This window comes from Macaca mulatta, chromosome 3 (assembly GCF_049350105.2).
Source record: "Macaca mulatta isolate MMU2019108-1 chromosome 3, T2T-MMU8v2.0, whole genome shotgun sequence".
Lineage (NCBI taxonomy): Eukaryota > Metazoa > Chordata > Mammalia > Primates > Cercopithecidae > Macaca > Macaca mulatta.
In genome coordinates this window covers 128970819-128994022 of record NC_133408.1, presented here as the reverse complement: position 1 = coordinate 128994022, position 23204 = coordinate 128970819, and the positions used below count along the sequence as shown (strand labels likewise).

The window sequence follows — 23204 nt, the reverse complement described above, 5'->3', positions numbered from 1 at the left end:
AAACACACTCATAGACATACCCAGAAATAATATTTAAACAAATATCTGGGTAACCCATGGCCAGTCAAGTTGATACATATAACTAACCATCACATGAGGCAGTAGGACTCTTGCAGAGTGCTACGAGGAGCATAAATTGGTACAATTCAACTAGAACACAAACTGGTTCCATATTCTAAGTCTGAACAAGTATGTAACTTGCAATAAGTTTTTCAATCTCAGGAATATATCTTGAAGAAATTCTGGCAAATAGGTGACAAGCGACATACCCTAAAGTGGAATATTCATGGCAGCATTGTTCACAAAAGCAAAAACGTGGAAAAAATAAAAATGATCACTAACATAATAGATAAATTAACTGTGATATAACCAACATTGCAAGATGTTATTTGGCAGTGAAAAGGAATAGAGTACAGCTATATGAGTTACAGATTTTAAATAAATGAATTGCTGAAGATATCATTTTTATAAAGTTAAAAGACAAGCAAAATTAAACCATATATTCTTTACAAATACATACATTTGATAAAGCAGTTTTAATAGTAAAGAAGTAATTCACACAAATTCAGGAGAGTGGTTAGGTTTGGATGTACAAGGAAACAAGATCTGGAAAGAATTCATAGAGAGCCTCTACAGATAGTGATTTCATTAGTCTTCTCATGCCTATGGTTTCTAACTATATATGTTAGAATATTTAGAATATGTATAACATGTATAGGATCTGTTAGAATATATTTTTTCTATTATCAAATAATGCATAATAAAACATTTAGAACAATGATAGAAATGACATATTTCAAAGATAGAAAGATAAAACATGGGCCGGGTGTGGTGGCTCACACCTGTAATCCCAGCACTTTGGGAGGCCGAGGTGGGCGGATCACGAGGTCAAGAGATCAAGAGCATCCTGGCCAACATGTTGAAACTCCGTCCCTACTAAAAATACAAAAATTAGCTGGGCGTGGTGGTGCGTGCCTGTAGTCCTAGCTACTTGGCAGGCTGAGGCAGGAGAATCGCTTGAACCTGGGAGGCGGAAGTTGCAGTGAGCTGAAATTGCGTCTCTGCACTTCAGCATGGGGACAGAGTGAGACTTTGTCTCAAAAAAAAAAAAAAAAAAAAAAAAGAGAAAAGAAAGAAAGATAAAACATGGTGATTTATCGCATTGATATGAGATGGAGCTAAAAAAAAAAGAATGAATGCTTTCAACATACCTGCTTATGGAGTGACATTGACAAATATGAAAGATTGAAAGGAAGATGATTAGTAGGGAGAATGAATTTGATTTAGGATGTGTTGTATTAGAGTTGATTCTGGATCTTCTGGAGTATGTAAAATTTATCTAGAAATATAACTAGCTTGAGAGGTCTCTGTTTTGACAGAAAATTAGTGCCGCAGTTCGAGATTAGCCTGGCCAACATGGTGAAACCCCATCTCTACTAAAAATACAAAAATTACCCGGGCATGATGGTGTGCACTCGTAATCCCATCTACTCAGGAGGCTGAGGCACGAGAATTGCTTGAACCCGGGAGGCAGAGGTTGCAGTGAGCTGAGATTGTGCCACTGCACTACAGCCTGGGCAACAGAGTGTGACTCTGTCTCAAAAGAAAAAGAAAAAAGAAGATTAGTGCCACCATGACAGTATACATTGATAAAAGAAAGTTCAGATGAATATGAGGACCTATGCCCAAATTTAGGGGCTCATAAACTACAAATGGAATCAATGAAGGAAGAAGGGAAAGAATAATCAGCCTATGCAAACTCCAGGGTGATATAATGTCACAGAACCAAAGAGAGGATGTAGTTGAAGAACCAGAAGACTGCTGTAGGGTCAAACACTTTTGAGAGGGGTAGGAGAATTGAATTTGATATAGATTTTTCATTTGGCAAAATGGAAGAGAAGCAGCAAAACTCAGAAGCATACAACACAAGTTAAAAGAGCCATGATAAATTGATGTAAATGTTCAGATTTTACAGTTGGTTATTTATAAAGTCAAGTGTATTATGTAACAAATCCACCTAATTTATCACCATGGTCCAAACAAGGCATCTAACTAAGCAAATATGTTTTCCAAGCCATGCATTTTTTAATTAGAATTGCCTTCACGAGCAGCAATGTATTCACCATCATCACATTCCTAGAATATTTCTATTATCCCCAGACATCATCTATGAGTTATATCATAGAGCATCTTTTTATCTCTGTCACCTGACCCAACTCTAAAGCTCATTCTACATAATTCAGATTTACCTCTGCAATTGGGTGTCTATATTCACTATATTACTTGACATCAATTTTTGAATGACTATAATATGTTGTCTTTCTTCCATGAGAGCATATAATGCTATCCTACAAGCTTATAAAAATAATGTCTTTATTTCACGTTTTTAAGGACTGGTATATAGTACAAAGGACACAATAAATATTTTTAGCTGATTTCTATTTCATATCCATGCTATTGCCCCCTCTGATGGAGTTTTGTCAGCTTTCCACCAGCCACACCCCTTAATTCTTTCAGAACTCCAGTGTTGCCTGAGATTTCCAGGTTTAATCAGACCAGTAGCCTATTCATTTGTCCACATGCTTCCTACTTTCCAATCACTTAGTGCAGTTTTGTCACATTTGTGTTAATCCAACTTCTCCTTTATTGAGCATGCTTCTCCAGGAAATATTGCCATCATCACTCCCCACTAACTCTAGAAGGTCACTCCACACACCATCAGAACATGTTGACTGACTAACGCTGCTGAATACCTACAAAAAGAATAATTTTTCAATTCATTAACTTTTTGACTCAGTATAATGAAAGACATTAATTTGAAACATCGACAATTGCAATTGCCTCTAGTAAACTTTAATAACAATGCATTTATCAAAGTGTGATTCAATCACCTTGGGGAGAAAGCAAGCAGGAAATGAAGTTGAAACAAGTAAGTACCCTTCAGAGAAAACAAGCACTTATTGACAGCTGACTAATTGAAGAGAAAGAGGGCATTCTTTTTTCAGGAACACAGGAGACAAAGATAAACAAAAGACTGTCTCAGAGACAGGAAAAACATAGTTCAGGAGGGAAGTGAAAAAGAGATCACTAGTCCTTACCTCTTCCAAAAAGGATGATTAGTAGAAAATATTTTGTCATTGTTTAAGAACAAGAAATAAAAGTTTATCCTAGGACATAAAAACAAACACAAAAGATTGTATATTCCAGGATCATCATTTTCCTTCTTTGCATAATTTTTAGCGGTTGTTCCAAGGATTGCAATATATATCCTTAATATTTCAGACTACTTAGAGTTAATATTGAATCAATTCATTTAAAATGTAGAAATTTTGCAAGGTATGAGTTCATTTACTCACCTTTTCATCCTTTTTGCTATAGTTGCCAAATGCATTACATTTATACACATTATAAATCCCATGATGCAATGTTATCATTTTCAGTGCTCTTTATTTTTTGCTCCTGGACCTGATTTTCCATCTGGTTGTATTTCTCTTCAACCTGAAGAACTTCTTTGGTATTTCTTGTAGTACGTGTCCACTGGCTACATATACTTTTAGTTTTCTTTATCTGGAAATGTATTTTACTTCACCATCATTCTTTTAGAATTATTTTCACTGGATATAGAATTTAATGTAGTTTTTGGTTTTGTTTCATTCTTTAAAGGTGCTGTTTCACTGTCTTCTGGTCTCCATTATTTCTCTGATGAGAAGACATCAGTCATTCAAATCACAATTCCCTTTATATGTAATGTGTCATTTTACTCTGACAGCTTTCAAAATATCTTTAGTTTTCTGCAATTGCTGACAATGTGCCAGTTGTGTGCAACGAAATTCTGACATTACCTAGAGTTAGGTCAAATTTCACAAGTTAAGGGTACAGTTTTCCATAAGAGCTCCCTTATTTTGTTACAGGTAGATAGGCATGAGCAGGGCAGGTGAGGGCTCTTCCCTAGCCACTAGGAATGTCAGGTGATGGTTCAGCAATTATCACATTGACTCTCTAAAAGCGATACATTGGTAGCCAGTGCAAGGGAGAGGCCATTTCCTGATGTTCCACAGCTACTCCACTGAAGTATTCACTGAATATAGATGCCAGAGAGAAGGAACTTCCTGGGCGTGCACATTAAGGTTTGCTGAGCTTCTTGTTATTTTATTCTTTTTTAAGACAGGGTTTACTCTGTTGCCAGGTGGGACCGCAGTGGCATAATCAGAGCTCACTGTAGCCTCGAACTCCTGGACTCAAGCAATCCTCCTGCCATAGACTTCCAAGTAGCTGGGCGCACAGGCGTGCACCACTACACCTAATTATTTTTAAATTTTTGTAGAAACAGGGTCTTGCTTTGTTGCTCAGGCTTGTCGCGAACCCCCATTGTGTCTTGGAAGTAACTAACTTGTTTTGTCTTTTACTTAGGTGGAAGAGACTTGCCTTGTCTCAGATAAGACTTTGGACTTGGACTTTTGAGTTAATGAGAGAATGAGTTAAGACTTTGGGGGACTGTTGGGAAGGCACGATTGTGTTCCAAAAGTGAGAAGGACATGAGATTTGGGAGGGGCCAGGGACAGAATGAGCTTTGGAAGGGGCTGGGGCAGAATAATATGGTCCGGTCCTGTGTCCCCAAGTAAATCTCATGTTGAATTATAGTCCTCAGTGTTGAAGGAGGGGCCTCGTGGGAGATAACTGGATCATGGGGGCAGACTTCTCCCTTACTGTTCCTGTAATAGTGAGTGAATTCTCCTGAGAGCTGGTTGTTTAAGGTGTGTAGCACTTCCTCCTTTGCTCGCGCTCTCTCCTGCTCCACCATGTGAAGATTTGTCTGTTTCCCTTCACCTTCCACCATGATTGTAAGTTTCCTGAGACCTCCGCAGCCATGCTTTCTATACAGCCTATGGAACTATAAGTCAATTAAATCTCTTTTATTCCTAACTTACCCGGTTTCAGGTAGTTCTTTACAGCAACGTGAAAATGGACTAATACAGGAAGGAAATTCTGGGGAGCACAGTTGCAGCTGAATTGGAACGGTACAAAATTGCCACAGTCCTGATCTTTACTAAACATACCATGATAAAAAAGAGAGTGAGTAACCCTGACGCCACCATGGACCTATTTAAAAAGATACGAAGTGAGGTTTCAGGAATTTTAAGACCTACAGAATGTAATAGGACAAAATAATTCAATAAACTCAATTTTCTGGTTCTGACCACTTAACAACTCCACCTGAAATTCTCAGACATTATGACTAGTACTAGCACGGCAGTTTTCTTTTCTTTTTTTTCTTTTTTTTTTTTTTGGTGGGGCGAGGTGACTACTGTTTTTAATAAAATGCTAGGCTGGATGGCTTTGACTCTGGTAGTTCCTATGTGACTTTGTAAATAAAATGGGCAAGATTGCTCAATTTTATGTCTTAATTCTGCTATAGCCTTTTATATTTAGCCTCATAGTAATGTTCTCTAAGTAACCTTTGTTTGCTTTCTGTTTTAATACTTTAATATCTTGGAAGGGATACGAAATTGATGTAATTATTGGTTTTTCTCCTGTGTGAACTGTAAGTTAATTTCCATACATTGTTTTAATGTCGCTTTCTTTTAACAAAAGAGTTGAGCTTCAAGTCAGTGACAAGTAAATATAGAATATAAAATTTTAAAAAATAACAAAAAGAGTTCATCAGCTAATAAGACACCTTTTTTCTTTGTTAAAAGATAAAACTATATTTCGTCTATGAAAGAATTTTCTGTCAGAAATCTTACATGGCAAGATTGACAACAATAATATTTTTTCTAAGATGAAAAACATTTTCAAATGAGAGATGAACTCCTTAATAAAGACGCAATCAGTCTTGTCAGGGAGAGGATTTACACAGTAAATAAAGAGAAGTTCAAATGTGATATTAATGGCACACAAGAGAGCAGTTCTCATAGTCCAAGATCAGTCCTCAGACATTTACGTGAAGAATTATTATTTCCTTTACATTTTGGAAGCAAAAAGTATAGAAGAGGTAGGAATAAATATCAGTTATTATAATAGAAACGTTATAAAGAGAAAAAAATTCATACTAACATCTTCTCCAGCTCGCCTATACTAAATTATTAACTAAAAAGAGAAATGACGAGTTTCAGATCATGCAGAGAAGCAAGAAAGTACAGAAAATAATGTATCACATTCAATTTCAGCCTCTAATTTCCTATTTCCCCTAAAAGGAAGTATCTCAGGATACTGAATTACAAGTTCTAGCTAACACATCAAGATGAAGCAGATGCTTTATACCAAGTAAGGTGCCAGACCCAAACTCAAATTTTTAAAGGAAATAATCACAGAATTCTTAGACCTCTTACGTTTTCCACTCCCAATGAGAATGGAATAGAGGGTGCCTGATCTCTTTCTTCATGCTCATTAGGATGGGCTGGGACCTCCACCAAGTCTACTGATACTGCTTATTATGTTATTCCTTCAGTGGTAAGGCATAATAACTGCATTCTGATTCATATCCAGGGAAATCAAGAGATGGAGAAATTGGTCCACCAACCACTTTGGTGGTAAAGGAGGAGAGTTTCCTTTGTGATTGGCCCGCACTCCTAAATTTGCCCAAGTAAAATCTACATGAGTGTTTCCCATGACTTGGAGGTGGATTGCGTATGAGGTGAGTTCACCTAGGATTCAGTCCAATAGTGCTACTGAAAGAGATCAAGTGGGCCCTATTCACAAGGATGAAATCTAGGTGTATGCTGGATTGCTGGAGGTAGTAAGAGTGGAGAGATTCTAAAGGCACCACTCAAATAGAGACCTGTTCACTAGGGAACCAGAGGCGAGAGACTTCAATGATGGAACTTAAGTGCCCACAAAAGCACTATGAGAGAGTTAGCCCTAAATATCTGCCAGTTCCAGGAACTCAAATCTGGCCCACCAAAGACAAGTTAAAGTAAGCATTTCCATATTACCTTTCTCTTCTTCCCTCCAATGCTCCAAATCTAGAGTGCCCTGAAGCTATGGTAAACTGGCATCTAAAATCAGCACTAGCTGAAGAAACGACGTAACTTTAAATTGAGAATTTCAATTATTATACAGAAACCAACACTCTAATTTCTGAATCTAGACAGTGTTTTGGGCCTTAAAAGGTCCTTAGGACTGCTCATTATCTAAATGTGAGCAGAAAATCTTGGAACTCAAATTCAATGATAGGTAAAACCTTCCACCACTGAAAAGATTTAAGACATAATGAGAGACCAAAAAAAAAAAAAAAGTTTTATTAGGATTTATGCTTAGGGGTTCTTCAATGTAAAAGTAATATAAAAATCACCTTCACATAAACCTTCTAGCAACTCCATCCTATCAGGCTCCCTAGAGAAAACAACTTGTTCTTTACTCTCTCTAAATAAGGACTTACCCTCTCCTTTGTTCATCAGAAACCTTATTGACATTTTGTTAGACCTCAGTGGTGATTGGGAGGTGATGCTTAGGTATAGGCATTTGTATAGGAATACATGCTTGGAGGCCTTTTCCTCCCCAACATTTGTTACATACTGAGGTTTTGGTCTATTTTTTTTTCTTACCAAGAATTAGACTTAAAATTTATATAAAATCAAAAGTTACAGGGATTATACTATCTTTTGATATCTTCATTTTTTCTCCTTTGTTAGCATTTAGGGCATACCCCATCACTCCAATTGCCTCACAAGTAGACATTTCCCAGTCAAATAAGATATGGCCTAAGGAAATGGCACATAAGTATAATTTTAGTGAAATAACAGAAACAAAGTTCTAGTGGGTTGAAGACTAAATGGGAAATACAGAAATGGATATAAGAAATGAATACCAAAATTTCTGGAAGCTCCACAGTAACCAAATGAGGAATTCAGTGCTGTTGCAAGAACTAGATTGAATGAAAAAAATAAAGTTAAAGGCCAAATATAATTATTACAGACCTAATTTTTAAAAATTATGACTCTTTTAAGCACTTATGATGCTTAAAAAATATTTTTAAAATCTGTATTTTTATGTTCTATGTAACTCACGTAAAATGAATTCTCATTAAACTTCATTTTTACTTATACAACCATGTCTTCCAATAAGTATATGTTCTATACCTTCTCAGAGTATACTCTCTGTTCTGTGTTGTATGTAGAATATACAATGGGAATAATTGTGCTCAATTACTATTCTGTCCAAAGCTGTAGTTTTCTGTCCAACGCTGTAGTTTACCATGTCTAGAGTGATAGTCTATAATACATGCATAGGACAATGACTGACATATTCTTACAATATCTTCTTTGAAGGGGAATATTTTGATTAATTTATGATGTGGTAGTAATAAATACTTAAAATAACACACGAACACACTAATATAAGCACTGATTTCATTATTTTATTTTATTTATTTATTTAAAGACAGAGTCTCACTCTGTCACCCAGACTGGAGTGCATTGGCATCATCATGGCTTGCTGCAACCTCAACCTCTTGGGCTCAGGTGATCTTCCCATCGCAGCCTCACAGGTAGCTTAGACTACAAGTGTGTGCCACCATGCCCAGCTCATTTGTTGTGATTTTTGTAGGGTTTTGCCATGTTGCCCAGGCTGGTCTCAAACTCCTGGACTCGAGAGATCCACCTGCCTTGGCCTCCCAACGTGCTGGGATTACAGCTGTGAGCCATGATGCCTGTCTTTTGTTTCTTATTCATAATATCTAAGAATTCTAATTTGCTGTCAATGGTTATTGCTTTATGAAATCTCAGTAACAAGAAGCAAAGAAAATGAGTTTGGTAAATGAGAATTCTCAATACATTACCAACTTTTCTGCTCAGAAGTCCTCTTGTTTGAACAAACGGGAAGCATTATCATGAAAGTCTCTTCTGATGATAATTCCACTGTCATTCTAACATCTATCAATGATTGAAATAAAGTATAAAAAATGAGAGTAACCGATGACTAACAAGATAGTAGAAGACCCTTAAAATATTTTTATTCCTGTAGTACAGGTGGTTGACAATGGGGGTCTTAAAAAAATGATTCTACTAATTCTCAAGATTTCTAGAAATGCTTCTTAAGAAGTAACCTTTACATTATATCCTTCAAATTAAAAGCAAAGTGCCTTAAGAACAAAGCAAAATCGTGTTCCATAGGAATAAGTTTCCTCCATTCACCTGTATGAATACAGGTATCAGAAAGATTAAAATTTGCTTCTTTCTGTCATTGACACAACTACTCTGCTTATTCTTGCTTAGTTATTTCAGTACCCATGACAGTGTTCCAGCACATAGCTGAGTATGTGGGACAAATTAAGAACACAGAAATTACTATATTAATGAATGAATAAATGAATGAAAAGTTGAAGTGTAAGTTCCTAGGAAGAAAGGCAATAAGATAAATCCACTTTTTTTTCCCTCACATAGGCCTTGTTTGAAGACAATAATTACATGGCCTGAGGCCCTCTCTTTGACAATACTTCATTGTTACTTAAAGAGGTCTTACCTAGTATGTAAACTTCATTTGTCTGATCCATTTAACCTCATAATTTGGGAGATACAATGGTTCTCAGAATCGTAATATTTTGATGGCATGAAACAGTATTTGATACATCTGAAGGATTATAAGGCTAATGAGTAAGAATAACTATGCTCCACTTCAGGTGGTTTGTATGATATAGGAGTTAGCAATCTAGTTCTTGTCTTTTGTTTGAATAAGTTAACAAATATTCCTACAGTATCTACTGAGTACAAGGCCTGAGCCAGATGGACCCTGTTAAGGACTCCTGAACAAGCAGAACCAAAAGCATGATAGAAAAAAGGTAGAAATCTAAGAGCAATTGAGATGGTGACACAAGATCAATTGAAATATTCTTGGCCGGTACGGTGGCTCAAGCCTGTAATCCCAGCACTTTGGCAGGCCGAGACTGGCGGATCATGAGGTCAGGAGATCGAGACCATCCTAGCTAACACGGTGAAACCCCATCTCTACTAAAAAATACAAAAAAACTAGCCAGGAGAGGTGGCAGGCGCCTGTAGTCCCAGCTACTCCGGAGGCTGAGGCAGGAGAATGGCGTAAACCCGGGAGGCGGAGCTTGCCGTGAGCCGAGATCCGCCCACTGCACTCCAGCCTGGGAGACAGAGCGAGACTCCGTCTCAAAAAAAAAAAAAAAAAAGAAATATTCTGCAAAGCCGAGAATGAAGTTAGACACTTTTCATTTTAGTCTGCTGACAAAATTAAGCAATATAACGTCACAAAATATTAGATTTGTTAATTATATATTTGTCTATTTTATGCTTAAGTGTATCTACACTAAATGTTAGATTAAATGCAACGTGGTGTTAGTATTAGACCGTAAAGTCATAGCTGAAAAACCAGTGAAAGCAAATAAAGTCTATAGTTTAGTTAATAATATTCTAGCAATATTAACTTTTCTTCGTTTTGAAAAATGGTTATAAAAGATGCTAACATTCGGGCAAACTGGATAAAGGTTACATGGGATCCCTTTTGGCTATTTTGTAACTTTTCTGTAAATTAAAAATTTCTTCAAAATAAAATTATTTAAAACTCTAATTAGAACAACTCTATATTAAACTTTTTTTCGTAACCCTCATTACTTTGTATTAAAATATTTTTAAAACCAAATTGTGAGTCATGTCAGTGGCTTATTTGGGACTTTATTCAAGACTCTTTAATGCCACTGACTTTAATGGTTTGCCCATATATCAAACTGAGCAACCCTGAGAAGACATCCTTTCCTCGTCATGGCAGAAGTACTAGTATTTTCCCACAATGACTTCTGCCTTAGGTCTGAATAGTGTCCTAAACATTTTGCCTCATGTTCATTTTAGCTGCACATTTTAAAGGCAACAGTTTCCAGTTACACAATGTTTCTTTTACTATCTGGTAATGAGATTTATCATAAATACTTCAGGCTCTGACCACATTTTGTCAGAGGTAAATATTATGCTTTCTTCTTTGTTTACAGTACACAATGATCCTCATCATTTTGAGATATTTCTATATCAATCTCTCTTTTTTTTAGTTGCTGTGATCATTTCTCCATGTATATGTTACATGAAAGAAAAGTATTTGAGATTGTGTTCACTAACAAGAAATAGGCATTGGAAAATAAGTACATTGGGCTCAACACTATTCTGACACAATAGGAAGACCTAGTAAGATAGTAATCTTAATGGCAGCAAATGTTATTAACATTAAATTAAAAACATCTACACAGCAACAACCTAATGTTCTGATTAATGAGAGGTATGAACACTGATGGAAATCAGTATCTGTTGCTGGTGTTACTATTCAATGTTAATACACAGAGGGAAAATACAACTATTGCAGGTTAAATGATAACTACAGCTTTTCTGATTGGTGATTGTAAGCAGGAGGTCCAGTAGCAGCAAAGTAATCAAGACAGGGGTTTTCATATCATATCTTTCCAAATAATCACTGTCCTAAGTGAGGGGTGGAAGACACTGTCACATTGAGGTATTGTAGCAGGACGAACTGCAGGCAAAACTTCTCAGACACCAAGATGTAGAAGGAAGGGCTTTATTCAGCTGGGATCATCAGCAAGCTACTGCCTTAAAATCCGAGCTCCCCAAGTGCACAATTTCTGTCCCTTTTAAGGGCTCACAACACTAAATATTTCATATGAAAGGGTTGTGATTGATTAAGCAATTTAGGGGATACTGAAAGGGGTTTCATGCACTGGTAGAGAGAAACAGAACAGGGCAGGGAGTTTCACAGTGTTCTTCTATACAATGTCAGGAACATCAGTTTCTAAGTCATAAGTTGATTTTTAACTACTGGGTTTAGGCCAGGCAGACCCAGGCCTGGGGCTGGGCTGCCTGTCTTTGGTTTTACTTCATTGTTTGTTTTTTAAAAGAGGTACTGAGTATAAAACAATACAAGAGGGTCTCTCTCTTTCCTCAGTATTAGTTTTCACGGTGCTATGAAGAACTGTGCAGACTCGGTAATGTATAAAGGAAAGAGGCTTAATTGACTCACAGTTCCATATGGCTGGGGAGGCCTTAGAAAACTTACAGTCATGGGGGAAGGGGAAGCAGAAACAAGCACCTTTTTCCCCATGGCAGCAGAAGAGAGAACAAAGGAGTGACTTCCAAACACTTATAAAACCATCAGCTCTTGTGTGAACTCCCTATTAGGAGAGCAGCATGGAAGAAACCGCCCCCCATGATCCAATCACTTCCCTACCTCCACGGTGGAGGTTACAAATTAAGATGAGATTCGGGTGGGGACACAGAGCCATATCATATCAGGATGTGAAAGGATTCTAGGAATTACTCGTTTTGGTTGTTAAGAATTATACAGCTAGCAGCCTTGTGCAGGGCCGTTTACTTCAGCTGCATACGTTTTTTCGCTGCATGAGGGGCTGGGGAGAGCTACTCTCTTCCGGTCCTGAAAAATAATCAAGACAGTGAGGGGTTTTCACATCGTGTCTTAGTTCTCACAAAGGCACGCTTCAAATGACGGATAAAAACCCGTCTTCCCGACTCCAAGAAGCTTCTTTCTCTTACTGCACAGGAGTCCTCTTAAAGAACTCAGATCCTGACATTATTTTCAATAAAATTTTGTGCCGCCGCAAGTTTTAAATTTATTGTCTCCTGGAAGCTTTGGCTGAAGACTACTCAGCTCGTCACTGAACTAATGGCTTTTGGGGGTTCTTTTTCCTCAGTTGAGTTTCTGTGTCTTTTACGCGTTTGGTTTTATGGTCCGTTGGAGGTTTTTTCACGCTGAGGGTGAAGATTCTTAGTTTCTTCAATTAGCATAAAAGCTGTTCCAAGGCCGCTGGGTCTTCAGTTCCATTCTATTCAAAATGTTAATTCCTGAGGCACGCAACCTGCGCCCTACTGTCCTTTGTCCCACCGCTTCTCGAGATTATCTTCGTGTTTTAAGAGAGAGAACGCCTTCCCGCCACACCCGTGGGCTGCACCGCACAGCGCATGCGGCTGTTCGCTCTGGAGAGCACCACAAAACGCACGCGACAGTCCGCCGGCGTGGGCGGAGGAGAAACGCGTCGGCGCCCGGCGGTGACGTCAAAAGGCTGCGCTGTACTTCGGCTTGTGCGGCTTCGGCAAGAAGGTTTCCTGGCCTGTTGCAGCCATGGTCCATTGCGGTTGCGTGTTGTTCAGAAAGGTCCGTGCGGGTCCCCTCAACCTGGTCCCCTTAGCGCTGACGGCTGTAGTTCTCCCTTGCTCTCCTGTCTCTCCACTACTTTCTTTGTGGCGGCCTCTTGCTTGCTTGGTTTTCCCATAAACTTCTCCGCCCCTCCTGTAGTCGCGCTTTGCCAGTAAGCGGTGACAATGGTGTGTGTACCTGGCGTGGTTAGGACGGTTGTTTGGGGGCAGGGTTTGAAGTTCTTTAGAGACATCGTGTGCACGTGGCATGAGGAACTGGGATACCTGCCTGCTGTGGCCCAAATGTTGTGGTTTTTTCTTCCTTTAAGTAATGTCTACAGTGTGTTTTTATATATTTCTCCTTGAGTGTACTGTTTGTTTTTCTAATGGATTTTTATGAAGACACGAGAGCGTTTAATTGATGTGCCTTCTTGCAGAACATTTAGGTCGATTTTTGTGTAGTGTCGGTCTTAAGAATCGTTTCCATAAAAATTTACAACAGCTTTGAATTAAAAAAAAACAAAAAACAAAACTTACCTACTAGTAATGTTTTGTGAAACGTTGCCTGCGTCATGTTTTGGCCATTACTTTATTTCTAACGACCGGAGTAAAAATGCTCCTTTTAAAATAAGGCTCCTAAGCCCCTGAATCTGATTTATCTAGAGCAGGAAAAAAGTGTTATATATTTAATGGAACTGTAGAAACTCTCCTCGAGTATATCAGAATGGTCAATATTTCAACTTTTTTGAAAAAAAAAAAAATCCCAGATGTTTTTGGTAATTGCTATCTTAAATGACTAGAGATGTGGATTATGAATTTAAGAAATTGCTCCGTAAGTTATTTTAACAGCCTAAGAAGTTAATACATAAGTCCTTTACCTACAAGAAATTCTTGAGTCAGTGAAGGAAGCAGGTAAACACTAAATGCAGCGTAAGATTTATAAAGGTGTAAGATAGAGATTTAATCAAATTGCTGGGAGAGCCAGCAAAGTCAGAGAATTGATTAGAGGAATTTAGAAAGACATTAGTAAATATGACATTTAGGTGGATTTATGATAGGAAAAAGAAATGACATTCTAAGTAGAGGAAAAGCGTGAGCAGAATGGCATGTAGAAATGGCAGTATTTCATGTAGTACAGAGCAAAGAGGAAGAGGGAAGGGTTGAGCAAAAGAAAAGGATACAGGAAGGAGCTAGGCATGGTAGGTGAGCCTGCTGTTCTAGCTGTTTGGGAGGCTGAGGTGGGAGGATCCCATAAGGCCAGGAGTTCAAGACCAGTCTGGGCAACATAGCAAGACCCTATCTTTAAAATAGTTGGGTTGGTGGTGTGGTACCTGTAGTCCCAGCCATTCCGGAGGCTGAAGTGGGGGAATTGCTTGACCCCAGGAGTTTGAGGCTGCAGTGAGCTATGACAGTGCCACAGCACTCCAGCCCAAGCAACAGAACCAGATCCTGTTTCAAAAAAAAAAAAAAAGATAACCAGAAGGGTATTTTAGTAGCTTTGGATATACAGTTGACCCTTCAAGAACATGGGGGTTAGAGGTGCCCCCCCCAGTTGAAAATCTTCATATAACTTTCAACTCCCCCCAAAAACAACTACTAATAATCTTTTGGCTGGAAGCCTTACTGATAACATAAGCAGTTAGTTGACACATATAGGTTATATATATAGTATATACTGTATTCTTACAATAAAGCTAGAGAAAAGAAATTGTTACTAAGAAAGTCATAAGGAAGGGAAAATATATTTACTGTTCATTAAGTGGAAGTGAATTGTAAAGGTCTTCATCCTTATAGTCTTCATGTTCAGTAGACTGAGGAGGAAGAGGGGGAGTTGGTCTTGCTATATTGGGTGGCAGAGGCAGAAGACGTGGAGGTGGAGGAGGTGGAAGGGGAGGCAAGAGAGGCAGACACACTATGTATAACTTTATGGAAGTACATCGCAATTTCTGTCATGCTTTTGCTTTTCTCTTTCCCCCCCAAAAATGTTTCTATAGGGTACCAGTACCTCTTCCACCATTTGCTTTAGTTTCAGTGCCTGTTTCACAGACGGATCCACGTCATGAAAGAAGTCAAAAGCAGTCCTGAATAATAGGAGCCCTCCTGCCAGATTGTCTAATGTTAGTTTTTCTGATAGTTTATTCTGTGTTTTCTTCCTTGTTATCTGGTACTGGATCTGAAGCACTCATCAAGCTGTCTTCTTTTAATTCCTCTGGTTTGTTATCTGTTAGCTCTTGAGTTTCTTCAAGATCCATGTCGTGAAGTCCTTTACCCACTCTCCTGCCGTTTTTGGCATATCCACAGTCTCTTTCATGATTTCCTTAATTGACTCTGTTGTAAATCCTGTGACGTTACAACACAACACCTAGACGAAGTTTTCCCCAGCACGAACTTACTGTTTTGGGCTTATGGCTTTCATGGCTTTTTCAATAACAATGACATTTTCAATGATGTAATACTTCCAGACTTTCCTGAAGTTTTCTCTGTCGGTGTTCTTTTCCATAGCTGACAATCCTTTCCGTAGAATATCATGTTTCACGAGCCTTAAAGGTCCTTGCGACCCCCTGATCTAGAGGCTGATTTAGAGACATTGTGTTTGGGGGCAAGGACACCACTTCGGTGCCTTTGGTGTTGAACTCATGGGGTTCTGGGTAGCAGGGAGGGGAGGCACTGAGAACTTTGTAAGTCAGTCTCGTATTGGGAAGGTACTTCCTGACTTCAGGGAGAAAGCATCCATGGAACCAATCCAGAGAAAAGGTTTTTTGTTCTCTAGGCCTTCTTGTCCAACAAAGACTGGCAGCTGATGTTTATCTTTCCCTTTCGAGATTGAGGGGTTAGCAGCTTCATAGATAAGGACAGTCCTGATTATAAACACAACTGCATTTGCACAATACAATAGGGTTAGCCTATCCCTTCCTGGGTTAAATCCTGGTGCTCACTGCTCTTCCTTACTAATGTCTTTTGTAGCATGTTTTCCAGAATAGGGTACTTTTGTCAGCATTAACAACCTGATTTGGGAGATGCTCTTTCTCAGTGATTTTCTCAATGGCGTCTGGGAACTCATCTGCTGCCTGTTGGTTGGCAGAACCTGCTTCTCCTGTTATCTTGATATTTCTAAAGCCAAAGCCAAACCGATTTCTTCTTCTTTTTTTTTTTTTTAAATTGTACTTCAAGTTCTAGGGTACATGTACACAACGTGCAGGTTTGTTATATAGGTATACATGTGCCATGTTGGTTTGCTGCTCCCATTAACTTGTCATTTACATTGGGTATTTCTCCTAATGCTATCTCTCCCACAGCCCCCCACCCCATGACAGGCCCTGGTGGATGATGTTCCCCTCCCTGTGTCCAAGCATTCTCATTGTTCAGTTCCCACCTATGAGTGAGAACATGTGGTGTTTGGTTTCTGTCCTTGTGTTAGTTTGCTCAGAATGATGGTTTCCAGCTGTATCTATGCCCCTGCAAAGGACATGAACTCATCCTTCTTTATGGCCACATAGTATTCCATGGTGTATATGTGCCACATTTTCTTAATCCAGTCTGTTGTTGATGGATTGGTTCCAAGTCTTTGCTATCATGAATAGTGTCACAATAAACATACATGTGCTTGTGTCTTTATAATGGCATGATTTATAATCCTTTGGGTATATACCCAGTAATGAGATTGCTGGGTCAAATGGTGTTTCTAGTTCTAGATCCTTGAGTAATTCCCGCACTGTCTTCCACAGTCAAAAGTCTTTCGAAAATTATCAAATCATCCTTTGCTGGCAATTATTTAGCTTTAGATCCTTCACATTACTTTTGCTTTTAAATTGTCATATAGTAACTTTACTTTTTCTTGAATTGTATTAGTCTATGTTTTTAAAATAGCAATCCTGCATCTGCATAAAAGTTGCATATTCAATACAAGATAAAAAGTTAATTTACAAAAAGTGCAAGGTTTTCACACCTCTTGGCACAGCTGCAGCAGTGGGTTATGAAGTTTTTTTCTTTTTTACATTGATTTTTATTCTGGATTCATTTATCTTGAAATAGCAGGCCATCGCAGCTACAGATTTTAATCTGTGGTATGTATCAAGCAATTCGTCTTGTTATTGTAATGTCATGACTTGACTTCTTGGGAGCACTGCCAGCATCACTAGTGGCACTTTGTATGGGTTCCATGGTGTTGTTCGAGGTTTACAGTGTAACACTGAACAGGATGAAAAATGCAAGAGAACTGTGAGAGATCACTTTTTACTGACTTACAAAATTTACTGGCAAGATGAACTGCCCATGGAGAGATGAGTAGTATCACATGGCCTTTTTGGTGGCAATTTGGGACACTTGAGCTCACTGAAATAGCTACAGGAGGTAACTATGAAATTATTACAGTATTCCAGGATGTACTACAGTTAATTTTATGCAGTTATGATTTAATACTGCATTTTTACATTTGCTGACATTTCTCTTGACTGCAAATGCTGCCATGTAAGGTCTGCAAGTGTGTGTGTAAGTTGTGATAAATTTTAATTTTTTTTTTTTTTTTCCAGACGGACTCTCGCTCTGTCGCCCAGGCTGGAGCGCAGTGGCCGGATCTCAGCTCACTGCAAGCTCCACCTCCCAGGTTTACGCCATTCTCCTGCCTCAGCCTCCCGAGTAACTGGGACTACAGGCGCCCACCACCTCGCCCGGCTAGTTTTTTGTATTTTTTAGTAGAGACGGGGTTTCACCGTGTTAACCAGGATGGTCTCGATCTCCTGACCTCTTGATCTGCCCGTCTCGGCCTCCCAAAGTGCTGGGATTACAGGCTTGAGCCACCGCGCCCGGCCAGTTTTAACTTTTTATAATAGATGTGTGGCCAGGTGCAGTAGCTCATGCCTATAATTCCAACACTTTGGGAGGCCAAGGCAAGAGGATTATTTGTGGCCAGGAGTTTGAGACCAGCCTGGGCAACACAGCAAGACCCCATCTCTCGTTTTTTTAAAAATTAAAATAGGTATTTGTATATTTTATGGAAGTAAATGACAAAATAGATTAGTATCTGTGTATATTTTTTGCACTCATGACACAACCTTTCTTAACTTTTTTCAGGATTTCCCATCTATGTGGTTTGCAAGTTTTTTCAAATTGTTGCAAAGCTCAAAATTTTCTAATGTATTTATTGAAAAAAATCTGTGTATAAATGGACACACACAGTTCAAACCAGTGTTGTTCAAGGGTCAACTGTAGTACTAAGAATTTTTTGCTTTATTTTGTAAGCATTTTTTTAAATGCATGGTTTTTGAGTAAAGGAGAAACGTGATTAGAGATCAGATCAATTTCAGAAAAATACTTCGGGCAACAAATTGGAGAATGCAATAAGGAAAAAATGATTAGACACTGAAAGGAGCTCATGTGGTGCAGGTACTAGGGCAGTGGTACTGGAGAGAAGAGAGTAGGGCTTTGGGACAAGAAACAGGTGTATTCTGAAAGACTTCCATTTGTGTAGTCTCAATAGATAAACCATAGTTCCATTATTTGAGAGAACATTGGAGGAACAGATTTTACCTGGCGAAGAGTTTGGTGGTGTTATGTTAACATTTATTTTTGAGGTGGCTATTATTTATTCAACTGATATGTAAGAACAAGTTACATATTAGGGGATTTCACATATAAATTAGATACACATTCTGCTCACATTGCTTTATCCTATTAAAAGATTTCATCCTGATGGAAATGTCTGACAGATTAGACATAGAAAATATCTCACCTAGGTGATGGTTATTGGTACAAGCAGAAATTACCCAGGGGAGAAAGTGTAGAATGAAAACAGGGCCAAGTCAGAAACCCTCAGGATGGGTGGGACAATAGTTGATAACTGAAAAAACTAAAAGGGACTTAAGAGAAATAATCAAATGGGAAAGGGGGTCAGATCAGAGATGTGGAGGTGAGCTAAGAAGATGTTACAGAATTGGCATATAAAAAGCTATTAACGATTTTTTAAAAAGAAGTTTTGGTGGAAGAAAGAACTAGAAAGCGGTTCCAAGTTGATACGCTTGGTATACAAATGTTTTTTCTCTTTTTTTTTAAGTATGGAAATTTCATCGATAACCTAAGACTCTTCACCAAGGGAGGATCCGGTGGAATGGGTTATCCTCGTTTAGGTGGAGAAGGTGGAAAAGGTGGTGACGTCTGGGTTGTAGCCCGGAACAGAATGACTTTAAAACGACTTAAAGACAAGTATCCTCAGAAACGGTTTGTGGCTGGAGTAGGAGCAAACAGCAAGTAAGTAATTACTGAGTGACTTAAAATTTAGAAAATCAAACCCTTCTGGAAATTTTTTTTTAAGTTATAAAATAAAAACTTAATTGTTCATTTGAAGTAAATTATTTCCTGTATTTATAACTGAGCAAAAGCCTAAAATGTCTCAACTCATGAAAGACTGATACTAAAGAATATTTCAGAGTTTTAAAACTTTTTGTCCGTTTCTTTTCCCAATGTCTATCTGTATTCTTTTTGCACTTTCCCTGTTGAAACCGAAAATTATCTGAGTTCCCACTGTTTTTTTCTAAAATTATCTTTGACAACCTTTAAGAAAACTTTCTCAGTCTTAACCATGCTACTCCACCCCACTACCATTAGAAGGCAAGATAGCCACTGTTAACCTTTTCTTGACTTTTCTAAGACTTTCTGTGTGTTTACACAAATGCAATTATGTGCATAAAATTTTAGAATACAAAAATGAGAGTACAATATTTTACAATCTGCTATTTTTACTTTTTTTCGCATGTCAAAATTATTCAGAATACCTGCGTAATAACTAACAATTTATTTTGTCGTTTGTCTATTTAGGTTATTGTTGATTTTTTTTTTTTTCCGATTATACCTATAGTACAGCATCCTGTGTAGATACTATTTTACATGTTTGTTCAATTATTATTTTGATAAATTCCCAGAAGTAGAATTACTAAAACGTTTGTACTAATTTTTTCTTTTATGAGCAGTTTAAGAGTAGCTAGATTTGCCTTCTTTAATGTAAGTACCTTCCTTCGAGGTTAGTTTTTTAGAAGCTTTGCTATTTGGTGGATTTTTTGTTTTTTTATAGATTCATTTTTTCTTTTTTTTTTTTTGAGACAGAGTCTCATTCTGTTGCCTAGGCTGAGTGTAGTAGGCACTATCACAGCTCACTGCAGCCTCTACCTTTCAGGCTCAAGTGATCCTCCCACCTCTGCCTCCCAAGTAGCTGAGACTACAGGTGTGTGCCACCATGCCCAACTAATTTTTAAATTTTCTTTTTTTTTTTTAATAGAAATGGGGTTATGCTTGGTGTTCAGGCTGGTTTTGACCTCCTGGACTCGAGATCCTCCTGCCTCAGCCTCCCAAAGTGCTGAGATTATAGGCGTGAGCCACCATGCCTGGCTTTTTCTACCTTATTTGTATTGTAGCAATAATCTCTTCATTTCATGGTTGCAATATTTTAGTTTCAGGTTAAAATGACCTTTGGTGGTTAGCTTAGTGACTTAAATCATTACCCAGTGCCATTTTAGTGGGATATAATGTCTAAAATGCAAAGAAATAATTAGGGATAATTTTAGTTTTTTTAAACCTTGTGTTTGACCATTTAACATCTGCATTAACCAGAGAATTGATTGCTACTGTTCTTTGTAACCATTTTGTGTGTGTGTGTGTGTACATACACAAGCATACATATATATATGTATACTTTTTTTGGTAGAGTTAGTGCACTGAAAGGCTCCAAAGGAGAAGACTGTGAAATCCCTGTGCCTGTGGGTATTTCAGTAACTGATGAAAACGGTAAAATTATAGGTGAGTGTACTATAACTTCGAAGGTTGTAAAAATGTGCACATTTTCTAAAATTAAACAATGGAATAGCTGCTCTTGAGTTTCAGAAGTTTTTTAACTAACAATTTTAGTTACTACTCTATAAGAGAGCATTTTTAAAACTTACAAAAGTTAAAATGACTACTAGATTTAAGATTGTTTTAAAGATGTTAGAGTTCTTGCTTGGTCTTAAAATATATAACTAGGCTCTTTTCAATTGCTTACTGAAGTGTTTTTCTGGGGTCAAACTTTCAATAGATTTGTAAAATTGGAATTTCCTGGACTGTTTTTCTGAAAGAACAACATTCCCTTAATGATTCTACTTATTATAGATTTGTAATTGAGAATTTCCTGGCATGTATTTTTGAAAGTAAAATATTACATTAGTGATTCCACTTACTAATCTATAGATTTGTAATTTTGAATTTCCTTGCCTGTATTTCTGAAAGAAATAGATTACATTAGTGATTTCACTTATTGATCTTTAATGTAAATATTTCTCTCTCTCTTTTTAAGGAGAACTCAATAAGGAGAATGACAGAATTTTGGTAGCTGAAGGAGGTCTTGGTGGTAAATTACTTACAAATTTCTTACCATTGAAAGGCCAGAGACGAATAATTCACCTTGATCTAAAAGTTATAGCTGATGTAGGCCTAGTAGGGTAAGTATCATTCATTTTTTATTATTATACTTTCAGAGAGATAGTTCTTAAATAGGAAATAAACGTAAATGGTAATTTGGGGCCATAATTATTTCAAATTTATGGAATTTGGTTGTTGTGTATGTACTAGAAAAATATGCTGCTAAATACTGTTTTCAAATTACCAACATAGAGTTTCATAGTTATTGCTTATTTGTAAAATTAAGACCAGAGCAATTGAATAGATCAGTGGGAATGTTAGAGAATGCGTAAAGAAAAATCAATCAAATGCAATAGTATAAGAAGGTTAAATAATGTTACCGGATATTAAAGAATAATAAATCCAAACAAACCATATTATTATTAAAAGTATATAGAAGGAAATAAAAAGGGAAAAATGATTGACATAACTCTTTTGGGTCTTTTTTTTTTTTTTTTTTTTTTTTGATACAGAGTCTCACTCTGTCACCCAGGCTAGAGTGCAGTGGCGTGATATTGGCTCACTGCAAGCTCGGCCTCCTGGGTTCACGCCATTCTCCTGCCTCAGCCTTCGGAGTAGCTGGGACTACAGGCACCCGCCACCATGCCCGGCTATTTTTTTTTTTTTTGTATGTTTAGTAGAGACGCGGTTTCACCATGTTGGCCAGGATGGTCTCGATCTCCTGACCTCGTGATCCGCCTGCCTCGGCCTCCCAAAGTGCTGGGATTACAGGCGTGAGCCACCGCGTCCGGCCTCTTTTGGGTCTTTATAATAGAGACATTAAAGTATCATTAGTCAAATGGTTAAAGACCAATACAGACAATCTCAATCCTCAGACTTATGCACTGTTGCTGCCAAATTGAATCCTGCTATGACTGTTTGTATATCCTTCTTGCCTCTGCTTAGTATCTATCTAGTCCCAGTACTATAGACCTCAGAAGAGTGTCCTCTTCCACCAGCCTCCATTCTTTCATGAAATAATGCTGTTTAGCTGTGGAGTTGCAGTGTGGCTACTACACTGGAAGGGGATAGATAGCAGGATACAGAATACATAAAGGGGCTGGGTGCGGTGGCTCACTCCTGTAATCCGAGCACTTTGGGATGCCAAGGTGGGCAGATCACGAGGTCAGGAGATCAAGACCATTCTGGCTAACCCAGTGAAATCCCGTCTCTAGCTGGGCGTGGTGGCGGGCGCCTGTAGTCCCAGCTACTCAGGAGGCTGAGGCAGGAGAGTGGCGTGAACCCTGGAGGCAGAACTTGCAGTGAGCCGAGATCGTGCCACTGCACTCCAGCCTGGGCGACAGAGCGAGACTCCGTCTCAGAAAAAACAAAAAAAACAAAAAACAAAGGAAGAGAAAAACTTAAATTTGCATTTGCTCTCTCTCCCCCATCCCGCCTCCCTCCTGCCCTCTCCCTCCGGCCCTATCACAGTATTACACAGTTACTCAGATGGAAAGTTTAAGAGCAAGATAAGGAAAACTGCCTTGTTACTGTCCTACTTCAAATTCCTAGTTCTATTTTTTGCTTCCCCGTAGCTTCTTTCTAAGTTCTTTTCATCTTCCTCTTCAGGCATCTTACTGCTTCTTTACCAGACTCTTAAGTCTGAATCCCTCGCCTTTTGCCCTGCCTGACCAGCCACTAGAGCTTACCACCATTGGTTTAGGGTTCACAGAGGCC

The 23204-nt window shown here is 38.3% G+C and overlaps 1 protein-coding gene across 3 annotated transcripts in view; it reads left to right on the top strand.

The window, feature by feature from the left end:
- The first annotated feature begins 12917 nt into the window (after positions 1 to 12917).
- The window catches only part of GTPBP10 (GTP binding protein 10), a 36211-nt gene continuing 25924 nt past the window's right edge, over positions 12918 to 23204 (top strand). Inside the window, exons 1-5 of one of the 3 annotated variants that reach the window (XM_077998077.1) lie at positions 12918 to 13125; positions 17636 to 17709; positions 19156 to 19349; positions 20800 to 20891; positions 21424 to 21568. In XM_077998077.1, the coding sequence (XP_077854203.1) occupies positions 12933 to 13125; positions 17636 to 17709; positions 19156 to 19349; positions 20800 to 20891; positions 21424 to 21568 (698 nt within the window). In that variant the 5' untranslated portion in view covers positions 12918 to 12932. Of the gene's footprint in view, positions 13126 to 17143; positions 17171 to 17635; positions 17710 to 19155; positions 19350 to 20799; positions 20892 to 21423; positions 21569 to 23204 lie in introns of those variants that run through there. The other 2 variants (XM_001092504.5, XM_077998078.1) reach the window with 2 other exon arrangements.